The sequence below is a fragment of the Gallus gallus genome, chromosome 2, assembly GCF_016699485.2.
Source record: "Gallus gallus isolate bGalGal1 chromosome 2, bGalGal1.mat.broiler.GRCg7b, whole genome shotgun sequence".
NCBI lineage: Eukaryota > Metazoa > Chordata > Aves > Galliformes > Phasianidae > Gallus > Gallus gallus.
The window spans coordinates 4,212,540-4,226,377 of record NC_052533.1 but is presented as its reverse complement, the minus strand read 5'-3'; the positions used below and the strand labels follow the sequence as shown (position 1 = coordinate 4,226,377).

The window sequence follows — 13,838 nt, the reverse complement described above, 5'->3', positions numbered from 1 at the left end:
AAGAGCAATGTATTTAAGATGTATGCCACTGTAAGATGAGAATTAGACATCAATGGAAAGGAAAGATCAGAGAAGAACTTTACATCAGCACAGCGATGAACTACTGAAAGCATTAACACAGTTCATCAAAATACACTGGGGTATTTAAGGGTTTTTTTATTCCACGCACAGGAAAAGCATTTATATTCTCTCCAGTGTATTTATGACATAAATAAGAAATCACCAGTTGTTTTTTTTTTTTTCCCCTTTATTCTTTCTTTTTGGAGGAACAAAAATAATCCAGTGGAAATACTGACATCCTCCACCAAAGAAATGGAAACAGAAAAAAAATACTCCTACTTCTTGAGTGCACCTTTTCTCTGGTTGCTCTTTCAGGGTACATTCTGATAGGCTTACTCTTGTTTAAGCTGCCCTTAATTCTCAGAATGTGGGGTTTTGTCTCAACTGAGACTGGAAAGGTAGGGGGCTATTTACCATAATCACAGACAGCATAACCCAGCCCATTGCTACCTATCTTACTGCAAAGCACAGAGGCCAGAGAACACAGAATTAGGGGACGACCCCGCAGCGGTACCTCTCTTGCTTTGCTTAAAGGCAATAACGGTGGATCCCTAAGAACAAATCTGGAGAGATGCTTTCTTTTGCACAGCACATGCACAGAACTTTGGTTTAGTTGTCTGACCTGGGGAAAGAGGAAAGTCGCTTTCAGCAAGTTAAAGAATAAGGTCTAAGATGAGAGGGTCATTATGAAAGCAACACTACTTGAACATCAGATTAACAGCAGTTAGGAGTGGAACACAGAATGAAATGCTCCCAGCTAAACGTGCCCTGAGTAGCTGGAAAATGAAGTGACAAACAAGTAGGATAGACGTATTTGGAAGTAATGCATGAAAACCTCTTAATGAAAGGTCCAAACAATATTGACAGATAAGGGAAAGGAAATGAGTGCCTGGGTCCGACAGCCTGAATAATACATCCTCAGTGAGTCATCCCAACTGTTTACCCCTAAGACTGAAGCACTGGTTCCAAGCCATTCCTAAGGAGCCCTCATATTCCCCTGCTCTGACTTTCACCTGCCCTGTAGTACCCTCTCCCCTTTCTCTTGCAGCAGTGATGCAGCCACCCCAGTCTTAAAAGAGAACGAGAAGTTACTGAACTGATCCCAGAGCCTTCTGCTCATCAGATAGACCTTCCAGCCCTGTTTGTCCCCATTCACAGAAGCAGTCTCTCCAAGGGGAAGCCCTTTCAAAATACAGTTAAATGTTTGGTCATAACACCTTGCACGCCAGAGGATCTTTAATTACCCAAACGGCTGAAGCACTGCAACATTACAACAGGCATACAGCCATACATATCTGCATATAAACACACTGACAGTCAGCCAGCACAATACACCCTCCTGGAATTGATGGGGGCGTTTTTGCCCAATCTGCCCAAACACGATTAACCAAAAAAAGAATCAGTGTCCAAAAGTCAGAGCTTCTGAGAAATCTGCATCATTCCAGGCAGGAATTTTGAGTATACAGGCTGGAATGTGGAGGAAATGTTAATTCCCAGGGAAAAGCTCAGTTCTTTTTTCTTCTTTTTTTTTTTCATGGGAGAAATAATGTGGATGTCCCCAGGTGGTTTCTCAACATCAGATGTGCCAGAGAAGGAAAGGAGTTTTCACTTACTTGTGGTGTTGTATTTGATCCCATTGAAGAACTCCGGGCAGGGTCTCTCCACCAGTTTCCCCGCCGAGGCTCTGGGCCAGCAGGTCCCGATCTGATCCGTGGTGGCATTACAGTACAGACCTTGAGAGTGGGAAAAAGAGACAGAAAGGGAGAAAGGAGCAGCTGAGAAAGCACACGAAAGCAGCACACTGCATCACAAAGCAAACCCAATCTTAGCACTCGTCGAGCTTTTCGGAGCCCTTCCCTAGGTAATGTTCCCTACCGTGAAAGCCCAGGAAAGAGATAGAGAAACTCTCTAAAACAGTCTCTTGTAGGTCCAGGAGGCTGCAGTTGACATCAAATTCTTCTAAGATGAACTGAGAGATGGTCACATCCATTATTCCCCCGTGGGGCTGTAGGGCTGGGTCAGCCTCCTTCCCCCCTTATTCTGCTTTTCTTGTTCCCTCTCCTTTTCTGCCTTTTCGGACACGCCGAGCTGCGGACACCCAGCGATCCCCGGCAGCCTGCTGGCAACTTGGCTGAGACTCTGCGTCTGCCTGTGCGGCTCGGAGCTCCGAGCTCTTCTCGGCTTTAAACCAGCAGCTCAGGAACCAATGAGATGACGCTGAGCCCGGAGTGAGGGGTTTGCGTCTCCCAGCCGGGTTCCCTGATCTCGCAGCTCCCCGGTGCCGCCTCGCATCGCCGGGCTGCAGTAACGCACCGCTTCCCTCCCTCCCCTCGCACACCGGTGGTTATTGGGAGCATCAGGGATGGACGCTTCTGCAAAAACGCTGCGAATCAGAGCCAGGGAGAAAAGGAAAAGCCATCACAGCAATAAAACTCCTGCGGGTTTTTGTTGTTGTTGTTGTTGTTGTTTTAATTGGGAAAGCCAAGGCGATTGCTGCCTTTGGTGTGCAGAGCTGAGGAAGAGCAGAGATGCTTGGATAGGGAGAGAGGAGAAAAGACCTGGCCCAGCAGATGGGGTGCTGGGCATACCCGGAGCAAGGGGCAGAAATAATAGAATGGGGTGCTTTGATGGAAGGGAGGAATCAAAACAAAAGGACCTGGAGTATCAGTACAGGGATCCCGGTGGGGGAAAAGCAGGGCAGGTCGCAATGGGGGGGACAGTGGGTCGGGGTGAGGCACTGTGAGTGGGGCAGAGCTCTGGGATTAGGAACGGACCTTTAATGGACCTGAGGGAGTTGGGGTTGTTCAGTGTGGAGGAGGCTCAGGGGAGACCTCATCGCTCCCTCCAGCTCCTGAAAGGAGGTTGTGGTGAGGTGGGGGTCAACCTCTGCTCCCAGGTAACAGCGATAGGATGAGAGGTGATGGCCTTAAGCTGTACCAGGGGAGGTTCAGGTTGGATATTAGGAAACACTTCTTCTCCAAAAGAGTGGCAATGCAGTGGCACAGCTGCCCAGGGAGGTGGTGGAGTCACTGTCCTGGAGGTGTTATAGAGCCATGGAGATGTGGCACTGAGGGCTGTGGTCAGTGGGCATGGAGGGGTGGGCTGGGGTTGGACTTGGGGATGAGAGGTCTTCTCCAGCCTTAATGATTCTGTGATTCTGTTTCTCCGATTAAAGGGACGAGGAAGTAAAGAAAGAATACTGGTTTGCAATGGCTGGAGAGAGTTTGGAAAAGATGAGTGCTCGGACTGAGCCAGAAGCAGGGAGAAGAGATCTGGGCAAGGAAACCACGGTGTGGGGAGAAAGGGATGCTGAGGGCTTGAGAACCTGAGGGCATTGCAGAGAGGTCTGGGGAAGGGAGGGGTGAGAGGAAGCTCAGAGGTTTGGATGGAGATGCTCAGAAAGTTGGTCCTTTTGGGGACATGAGAGCTCAGTGGCAACTGGGTGACAATCTGCAGCCTGGGATGTGGTAGGGAGCAGCTTAGACCTATCCAGGCTTTTCTGGCTTGTGACACTGGGATGTGAGGAAATCTTTAAGAAAAAAAGCATGAATTTGCTGAGGAGGATCATCTGGGACCATGGACTCAGAAGAATCTTGGGAAGCAAATAGAAATCAGACTCTTAATGGAGAAAAGCAAAATAAGTTCACGCCATAGCAGCGAGAATGAATGCAGAAACTGAAGATGAGGACAGCAAAGAAATTCTGATAGAAAAAAAAAGGGATCCAGCAATGGACTTCTGCTTACAATCTGCATTCACAGCTTTAGATCAGACATGGTGCTTAAACTGATTTCTAAGCACAGAACTTCAGATAATATCCATCTCCCACCCTGCAATGACCTGGATCTTCCTGGTAATCATACGTAAGACTGAAAGGCTTCATTCTTCACTCTTCAAGGACAGAAAGAGGAACGTTATCCAAAGAAAGGAAAGAAGCACACTTGGGCTAGAAAGGCAAATAAACTGCCAACATGCACTGATGAGAGAACTAGCCAGAAAACTATCTTGTCATCTGGGAAACTGGAGATTTTTGAATAGATGGCAATGCAAGAGGGGGAGAGAGTTTTGGAATGAATGAGTATTTTTTGTTTTAAATATGCAAAGCCAACAAATGCCCCAACTACCCGGGCAGCACAATGCTCTGAGGCAAGTGAACACAGCTCTGCCCGGAGCCACGATCGCCTTCCCAAAGGAATGTTCCTAAAACTGCAGTCCTTTCTGAGAAATCTGCTTTTCTACACATTGACCTTTCAGATCTCCTCATCCCACGCATCTTTAGGCCTAAAAAGCAGGAGAGAAAATGTATTCAGCATCATTCACACATCACGACCACCACCAACATACCGGTTGTCGTAAAGCAGGGCTTGAGGAGAAAACCTTATTTTGGGAACTCTGGAGTGAGAGGTGTTCCAAACCTCCAAGCAACTCACAGGGCAGAGTCACAGAGCCTGGGCAACAGCCTCCATCCCTCACCTGCTGCCTGCACCGCCTGCTTACTCACTGTTTGCACAGCACCTTCTGCACTGGCATCAATATCTCAGCCGAAGGACTGGGGCAGCAGTTTGATGAGCTTTTGGAGGAATTAATCATTTTCTGAATTACCAAAAGGATGACACTTTCAGAAGTTGAGCTACTTATACATTTGGTAAACCCTTCACTTTTCTAAACGTTGTCCTGTATTTTCCAGCAGAAATACGTGAAGATTCTTCAAGTGGTTCCAATATTACAAAGACAAAGACTGAGCTGGCTTTACTTTCAAAACCACTCTTTATAGCACTTACCACCCCTCCAAAAAAGCACTGAATTAAACTAAATATATTTTCCACAGTGAAGAAAATGGTTTCTTCATTTAAGTCAGAAGAGCTACAGAATCATTCCAAAATGATTCTCCCTTCCATCTTCTCAATTCAGCTACCTGTAGAAAATCAGAAGCAGTACATCAGGTGATACTGCTGTATTACATATACTGAACAACAACAAAAGTCCTCAAAAAATAAAGACAGATGTGATGGCAAAAATGTCTTGAAGTAAATCCGGGTAGGGAAAATAACTTCTTGTTCCTTGGTCCACAAATTAGTACCTTTGTTGAATGATCTCTTTGCATTTCTACCTTGGCCTCTTCATGAAAAGCTCCTTCTGCAAACTTTCCTCATGTACAATTAAGTACTAAGCCACAGTTTCCCTTTGGCTGGATCCAGTCAAATCATAGAATCATAGAACCATAGAATGGCCTGGGTTGAAAAGGACAGCAATGCTCATCCAGTTTCAACCCCCCTGCTATGTGCAGGGTCGCCAAACACCAGACCAGGCTGCTCAGAGCCACATCCAGCCTGGCCTTGAATGCCTCCAGGGATGGGGCATCCACAACCTCCTTGGGCAACCTATTCAGAGAAGACTGGAAAGTGACCTATGGCACTTCTGGAAAAGGAATAAGGAATTGTGCCCAAGAGTGAGAGCTACACTGTCTGGCAAACAGAAATCTTTGTATGCCAGCTCTTGCACTACTTCATATAGTTCAGTTTCTCAGCCAATATAGTTCAATCTCCAGCCAATCCACATGTGGTAGAGTTGTATGGCTGCTGTATCACCCATTTCCCTACCCAATGATGTGATGAGCTCTTTCCCATCTATGAAAGCTTTCCAGGCACAACAGTCTCTTCCACTGTGCAGCACAAAGCTTGGCACAAGAAATTCACCTTGTCCATCAAGCCACCTCGTTACACCACTGCTCTTCCTGACTTAGTTCAATCGACTTGCACATGAAATGCCATGGACACTTTATGGTGGTTATCACATTCTCGCTGATAAGACTCAGGCGAATCTCAAAGGTTTCCCTACCGTGGTTTTGATGGAAAAAACAGCAGGCAGAGAGAAAGATGAAAGATCAGAAGGAGGAGGAGGATGAAATACATTTCTTATTTGTGGAACTGAACTATTTAAATCCCAAGAGGCCAACTGAGAGGCAGAACTACAGCTGACGGCAGAAATGCAGGATCATCAACTAATTCCTCACCACTCGGCTGTTGTAATTGGGAGTTTAGTGCTTACCTTTGCATTTGCCTACCTCTATGCTTTTTTTAATATAAGGCAGAAGGGTTCCAAATGGCACAAGAAGTCTTTTGTCACCTCTTCCTTTTCTGTTTGAAAAATACCCCAACAGTCCTTATTAAGCAATGACATTTCAGCATCTAATCTTAAAATTAGTGGGATTATTCAGTTTGGCAAGGAATGCAAGATCACACACTTTAAGGAAGTTACTCATTTATCAGAGGGGCTTCTGGACCACAAAGTTTCTCAACATGCACTGTAAAATGGATCCAACCACGCTTTCAAATGCAGCAATAACATGGCCATAACCTGGTAAAGTACTACGCTGTTACTATGGCTTCTCACCATGAACTGTATGCTGTTTGAAGGCAGACTCTTAAAGAAACCACTTCCACTTGGTTGTGGATGCCCCATCCCTGGAGTTGTTCAAGGCCAGGTTGGATGGGGCCCTGGGCAGCCTGGTTTGGTATTAGATATGGAGGCTGGTGGCCCTGCCTGCAGCCGGGGGGTTGGAGCCTGATGATCCTTGAGGCTCCTCCCAACCCAAGCCATTCTATGACTCTACGATGCTGTGATTCCCCTGTGGAGTACAGCTCTTCTAATCAAAATCTGGTCCTTGCTGCATGAACTCGAGATGAACACAAAATGAGCACAGCTGCAAGTTATCACATGCAAAGGGGAGGATCAGCCGTACAAATGAAAATCTTCATTTCAGTTGATGGACTCATTTGTTAGAAACAGGAGACATCCTTTTTTTTGCTGGGAATATGACTGTAGTGAAGAAAGACCAAATTAAAAAACGCAGGTTTGTGGTGATGAATGTCTCCAGCTTCATAGAAGTTGGAAAATATTTACTGTGGGTGTAAAAAGATTCTAACAGCATAAATAATAAATGACTTCTAGCTACACATTAATATATTTCCTCCAGCACATTAATACACTTGTCATTCTCGACAGCTACAAAACCTGTACAAGTGAATCATGTTACGAGACGAATGATGAGACACTGCAGGGAGATTATAAGAACACACAAAAGAACCAACCTTGACATGCTCATACAGTGCCAGTGTTATTTGTTCAAGTGAGCTGCTTCAGGTGAATGTGCAGAACGCCATACATCGCACAGAAACATTCATTTCAGAATAGCTGTGATTTTATGCAAGGTTCAAATTCAGGGTCGGTGTTTCACAGATAAGAACACAGAGGACCCATTTTATATCCAAGGGCCGCTCCAAAAGTAATGCCTCCTATTTTATTACGTTGGCCAACAATGTCAGAGGCGGGTGTTAGTGGGATGGCAATAGAGGTTGAACCTTCCCACCAATATTCCATTACATTTTGTTGCCATGAGACAGATGGCAGCAGAAGGGCAGCGTGACTGAATGATGTCTGACATGGAAGTGCGTATGAAGCAAAGAGGTGGAACTGAATTCCTCCATGCAGAAAAAAATGGCACCCAGTGACATTCGTTGACGCTTGCTGAACATTTATGGAGACCAAACAGTGGATGTGAGCACAGTGAGGCAGTGGTTGGTGCATTTCATCAGTGACGCAATCACAGCAGCTATGACAGTGGGTCATCTCCACTTCGTACCTGTTGTAGTTTCCACAGAAACAAATAGGAGGCATTACTTTCAGAGCAGCCTACACTTGTGTATGTGTGTGTGTGTATTATATATAACTATATATTTAAGCCTTGCAAAGGCCTGGTCCTCTGTTTGCGGTGTAAGTATGTAAAATAAAATAAAAATGGGGTTAGGTCACATCCTATTAGTCCCACTTTCTTTCAGTCATGTATAATGGGATCACTGCCAAGTAAGCACAGATGAAAGGGTCTTGCCCTGCACTTTTCCTTTCAATACATTAGGCACTAAGATTTCTTGTGGCATAATTCAGGCTGTGCCACTCAAGCTTTTGCTGCCCCTGCCTCCCACTCTGTTTCACTGTGATGTTTTTCAGTGCATGCTAGGAAGATCTCAGTAGTCATCCCATAAGTCTCAAGTTGAAAGGGAAAACAGAAAGAAAAGGTGGAGAATAATAACATTCTCAGAAGTCAAACTCCCATTTCCTCTGAAAACATACAGACACTATGCATGATAACTGACTTGGAAACACTCTGTTCCTCTAAGTGCCCAGAAGTACCTTACACTGACCAAGTCGGCCAGGAACAACAACAGCAAATTTGCTTTTAGGCCATTAGGCCTCCTGCTTATGTACCTCTACTCAGGTTACCCAATATGAGACTGAACAAAAATTGGATCTTACACAAAAGGGAGGATGCCCACCATCAGCATGTCCCTAGGGAGACTCATTGTTATTGCTTAGGCTTTAACATATGTAAAGAATTTGTAGCCCTGTGCTATCTTACTTGAATCCTTCATAAACATGGAAAACATCTTAAAACACAAACAAAGGGCAGAAGAAGTAGCCCTCAAAGCAAATGAAGTTTTCCTGCCAATGTTTTGTCCTCATTGAGCTGTCAAGCCTACAGCATCCTCTCAGAGATAGGGTGGCCTCTTTATAGCTCACACAAGCTGGAGCTCGGCCTCTCTATCAGATTTGATTGGAATTAGCCAGCGTGTCCATGAGGAGAATGATGAAGAGCAAACCAAAAATGTCTCTTCCCGAAGAAGCCATGTTTAAAAACAGGTTGTAAAACATAAACTAAGTTGCCAGGCAGGATATTGCCTGAAAGCCACAAGAAGAGTCTCATCTGACCTACTAAAAATTCTAGGCTGTGGAAAGGAGAAGAAAATCAGTCTGCGTTTTAGGAATAAAGAAATCAAAAGCCTGGATTAGGTTATTGGTGTTGCTAAGAGCTTTCTACATATATTGACTAATACATCTTGCACATGTGGAAAGAATCTTACAGTCCCCAGTGAGACTTTCCAGTTGACCAGAAACCTGTATTGGCTCCTTTTGTCTTCCCCGAAGTCTGAAACTAAATCTAATTTTCAATTGGTTCTGCTGGGAAGCAAAAAAGCAGTGGGTGATTTGCAGGCAGCCTTGGAAGTTCATTGTGCTTCTGTCTTCTGTGCAGAGCTAGTGGTATTTCATAGCTTCACAAAGGTTGACTGGCATTTGAAGACTTTATAACTGCTAAACATACAGTATTTCAGAGGCACTGTTACATAGAAATTCCCAATTATTCTCCTGTTAGTATTTTGATATCCTAAAAAACACGAGGACCTTCCTCCCATGGTCTCTCTATGAACATGTGAGGAGAGAGTCTCCATCCTCTCAAACACTATAAATGTAGAAAAGAAAGGAGGAAAATCAAACAAAGCAGCACAGCACAGTAGTTTGTCCAAAGTCACACGAAGGTTAGCAGAAAAGGAAGGAAAAAATTCTGGAATGGTTTCATGTCACATCTCTTTGGGTTTCTCCAGCACAGATATCTCCAGAGGAGCCAATTAGCCTCGGTTTCCTTTGCAGCCAGTGGAAAGAAATAGAAATTTTCTGTAGTGAAATTCACCTGATCTATTGTTGTCACCTACTTTAGGATGAGATTGATTTTGCCCTCAGCTCCATCCAATACTCTGAGATCCTCACTGCCTGAAAGGGAATATATAGCAACTAGGGCTGATGTAAATGTCTGCATTTAGCCCAGTGAGTCCCATTCCAGATGCCCAGCACACGGGCCAAAATGCTGCCACACCAATTCCTAATGCCCACAGCACCTACACTCATTGAGTCTGGGCTTATTATTTAATGGGAGATCAAACCATAATGACTTGAACAAAATATACCATGAATAAAGGTGAGGAAAAAGTGTCCTGCTACAGCAGGAGCATCACAATGGTAGCAACATTGTGGTATGTCTTATAGATACCGCTGTCTCATATTGAATATAATTATGTGTAAAAAGAAATTAACACAACAGAAGCACTGTAAAATAGATTTGTATCAAGCTGATTATTGTAAGAGTTTGAGGACAGCCAGCAAGCAGCAGAGAAAATGGCTGGGACTTAAGAAGAAGAAATTAAGAGTGGTCATATCCATTTCAGAACATGAGACAGTAGTTCTCAAAAGCATCATTCTGTCACAGATAGCTAGGAAGGATCCAGTCACACTAGGCAGAAGGTGGAATGATGAGGCATGAAAAGTGGATTACGGTAATAGCATTAAGGTCACGGTAACTGAGGAGAAGGAACCTCATGGCTGCCTCATTTGTGATTGGAGAAACACTCCTGAACTGCTACTGTATGAGATTGCAGCCCCAGAAGAACAGAGCGGATCAAAGAACATTTTCTGTGTCTGCAGCATTAGTTTGTGCCTGTCTGCAATCTGTGACTCTTGCCAGCTATATAATTTCAGACACCTTGTGGGATAACAAATCCATCTACTTTGCTTCAGATCTTTCACCAGCGTGGATTTGCCATCCTTCAACCTTTATATGAACACAGATAGTAATTTTGATTCTGTCCCACAGCATAACTCAGGCCTTGCATCGGTATGAGCTGGGTATCTGAGAGGTCCATGACAGCAGAAGGATCCATCTCACTTAGTTTCAGCCATCTGAAATGTGGGTGTCTAGACAAGGCAACGTATCTTGGCTCCTCAACAGGGAGTTGGCTACTTTCAGAGAATGATGTTCCATTTGATTTTGAGACAAATACTTTCTTCAAATTCATAATTCTTAGATGTCCTACTTAGTAGGATGCAATTCAGCCCAAGAAATGGTTAGATAAATCTTTATTTCATACAGAGCTCTTCCATTCCTATATATATATATATATATGTACCTGATACAGACATTGGAGCTGTAGATATATGATAGATGTTAAGCATAACTTGAAGAGGACAAATCACACAGTGCAGTACAGAGGACGTCAAAGCAGAAACAAAAATGGCTACACTATCCTTACAAGATGAATTATATTAACCACTGTTCATAGAGATGGTTCAATGGTGGGGAATTCCAGTGAAGCACACACATAACTGTCACTGACTTCAGGAATTAAGATGGCATTTCAGTGCCTCATAAAATGGATGTAATTTGTTGATTTAGGGCTTAAATGCTGCTTTAATTGAAATGCACATGTAGGTGTTCAACTCTGACGTTTTCCATTAGGCTTCATTTGTCTTGCATAAAGCTTATAGAAGCTTTCTATTCTAAAACATAAGTTTAGAGCCACTCGTAAACCAACTGAGTCCATTTTGTGGGTCAGAACTTACGTAGAAAGAATTAACCTTAGAACAGAGTTTAAGGCCAAATAAATAATATTCTTCTGTTCTTCTTAAGTATTTAGACAGAGAGAGCTCAGTCTATAGCTGGTTACACTGGCACTGGGTTTTCATCAAAGCCAAGGATCCCCAAGGATTCAATGTGAAACAGTTGAAGACTGAAAGAAAGGCTATCATTAAAATAGATGCAATCTAGCACAGATGTAAAATACAAGGAACTGTCATTAAGTGAAATAACTGAAATTGTGGTAGTTGTCTTAATAACAGGTGCAGAAAAAATTAATTCTGGGAAGTGTGACATATCTATCTATGCGACAGCACAACTGTGTTTCTTTCCCCAAGATGCCTTAATTTGTTTTGTATTTGATAAACTGCATGCCTCAACCCAATGAATATTAAAGAAAGATTTGGGGAAAACATGGAACATAATGATTAAATATTTTGTCATTCGCATGCTTTCACAGTCTATTACAAATAGAGTATAACTTGTATTGCTTCTCTCACGGACTCATTGATTCTCTTCATTCACCTTTCAGAGCCCCTACCTCTAACCAGAAGAGTCACTCCTGATGGTGCTAACTGGCAATTATCAGAAGCAGATGTCAAACTATCTGGACTGATATCTGGAAAAGAACTTATCTCAGCAGCTCTCTTCCAGCTAATAAAATCATCAGAACCATCATTTACAGCAGTACCGCAGGCAAGAAGCACCTGGTCATCCCAATTTTGCCTTTGGGAGGCTATTTAATAAAGAAATAATTATTATTTGATTTTTTTCTTTGCAAAGAGGTTTTTTTTCTGCAGCTACTGCAATGTCAATACTAAGAATCACTTCAGTGAGGACCGAGTTCTCTTCATTTTCATTTCCTGTACAAAGTTATTAAATATAAAACCTATTAGTTCATCCCTGAAGTATTTTCCCCTTTATGCAAACAAGCCCTCCTAGACAGGAATGATGAATGAGTAAATACATACCATTACACTCAGGGACAGACAGAGCATTGGTCAAGTGCTATGGAATTCTTCTGGATCAAAGGCACCAATGTAAGCAGGAAATAAGTCACCCCTAACAGAAGTGGAAGTCACTACCTTTTAAATATGTAGCACATATTTCTCTCCCTAGCTCCTAGCCTTGTTTGGCTCACTGCTGTAGCAATGTTGATTTCTTTTGCTTGGCCACTGGAGGGCTCTCCTAATTCTCCATTACTGCAACAGCCACCTTTGATTGAAGTTTAATAACATTAAAAAGGAAAACCTGTTTAGAGTTACCTGGATATAAAAACACAAAACAAAAACAGGAGAGTTCATCAGTTCATACGAAGATCTGCATGGGGACAAAGTGCACTTCACCTCCCCTTCTTCGGCAGCAAAAATGCCACTACAGTACGAGAGATGAATTTTGCTGGGCAGAGAATTTCATTTTACACACAAGATTATCAACCACAGAAGCAATGATGGGTTTGAGATGGACAGCAGCCTCCGTACTCATCAGCCAGTCCTTCCCACACCACCTCCTTTCACCCTGAAATCACTGCACAAATCAATTCATTTTTCAACCAAGTGTACTTTCGGACCTTTGTCATCTGATTTCCAATCTGCTTCCCCACCTTGAGACCCATCGCCCCGGCTGATCTGATTTGTCTCCTGATGGAAACAGTGATGGATCCTTCATCTCATCCTTTTTGCATTAACGCTCATCCCATGGAAAGAGATCATGAAAGGCTGCAATGAGAGGTGTGCTGTATCCACACGGCTGTGAGAACCTGCAGACTACTGCCAATTGAGCATTTCTAACAAAGTGCTGCTTTTTTTTTCCTTTCCTATTCTTTTTTTTTTCTTTTTTAATCCAAAGGACTGAGTTAGTTAAACCTAAACGGTCTTATGGAAACAGAAAAAATTGTTAAATCTTTTGTTAAGAAAGTGTTTCCAATGCCAAAATAACAGGCAGGCAGTTTTGTCCATCCCAGAATAATTATTGGGGATGGACGCAGCCTTGAGATGAGGGCAAAGCATCAGTACAGCCCTGCTTTACTCCATTTTAGCCCACACCTCTATAACTCACAGCTCAACCAAACTCTTCCATACACTCTGGGTTAAAATCCTTCCTCTCTTTTCCATTCTGCACTAAATGGAAATCCTATTTATGCGCAGAAGGCACAGCAGCTTTCACAGACCTCACAGGAAGATGTGCACTTCCAGAAAGACACCCTACACATAACTATATATAAATATATATGCATATATAAATATAAATATATAATGTAGATACATATTTGTAGCTATATATATATATTTATTATATACATATAAAACTGTTGAGTTTCCTAGCCGCAGGACTACTTGTGGTCTCTTCTGCTGTTCACTCAAACACTTTGCAAGTAGCACGGGTAAAAAAGGCCAGAATCAGAAGGAGTGTATTCTACTATGTGTCCTGAGAGGTCAAGAACCTTTCATCCATCTCCTACACATCTGTGGAAGAATGAGGATTTTGCCATTTTTTCTGGCATTGCTTCTCTGAGTTGCTTTGGATGTGTTCAGCCGTGAG

At 43.2% G+C, this 13,838-nt stretch overlaps 1 protein-coding gene across 5 annotated transcripts in view; it reads right to left on the bottom strand.

Annotated features, from left to right (window-relative positions):
• Positions 1 to 13,838, bottom strand: part of CRHR2 (corticotropin releasing hormone receptor 2) — a 137,266-nt gene that overhangs the window by 93,150 nt on the left and 30,278 nt on the right. For 3 of the 5 annotated variants that reach the window (XM_015281045.4, XM_040674883.2, XM_040674867.1), the window contains exon 3: positions 1,674 to 1,793. The exons of 1 other annotated variant lie outside the window; for it this stretch is intronic. In XM_015281045.4, coding sequence (XP_015136531.2) covers positions 1,674 to 1,793 — 120 coding nt within the window. Of the gene's footprint in view, positions 1 to 1,673; positions 1,794 to 1,935; positions 2,221 to 13,838 lie in introns of those variants that run through there. One more of the 5 variants, NM_204454.2, reaches the window with a different exon arrangement.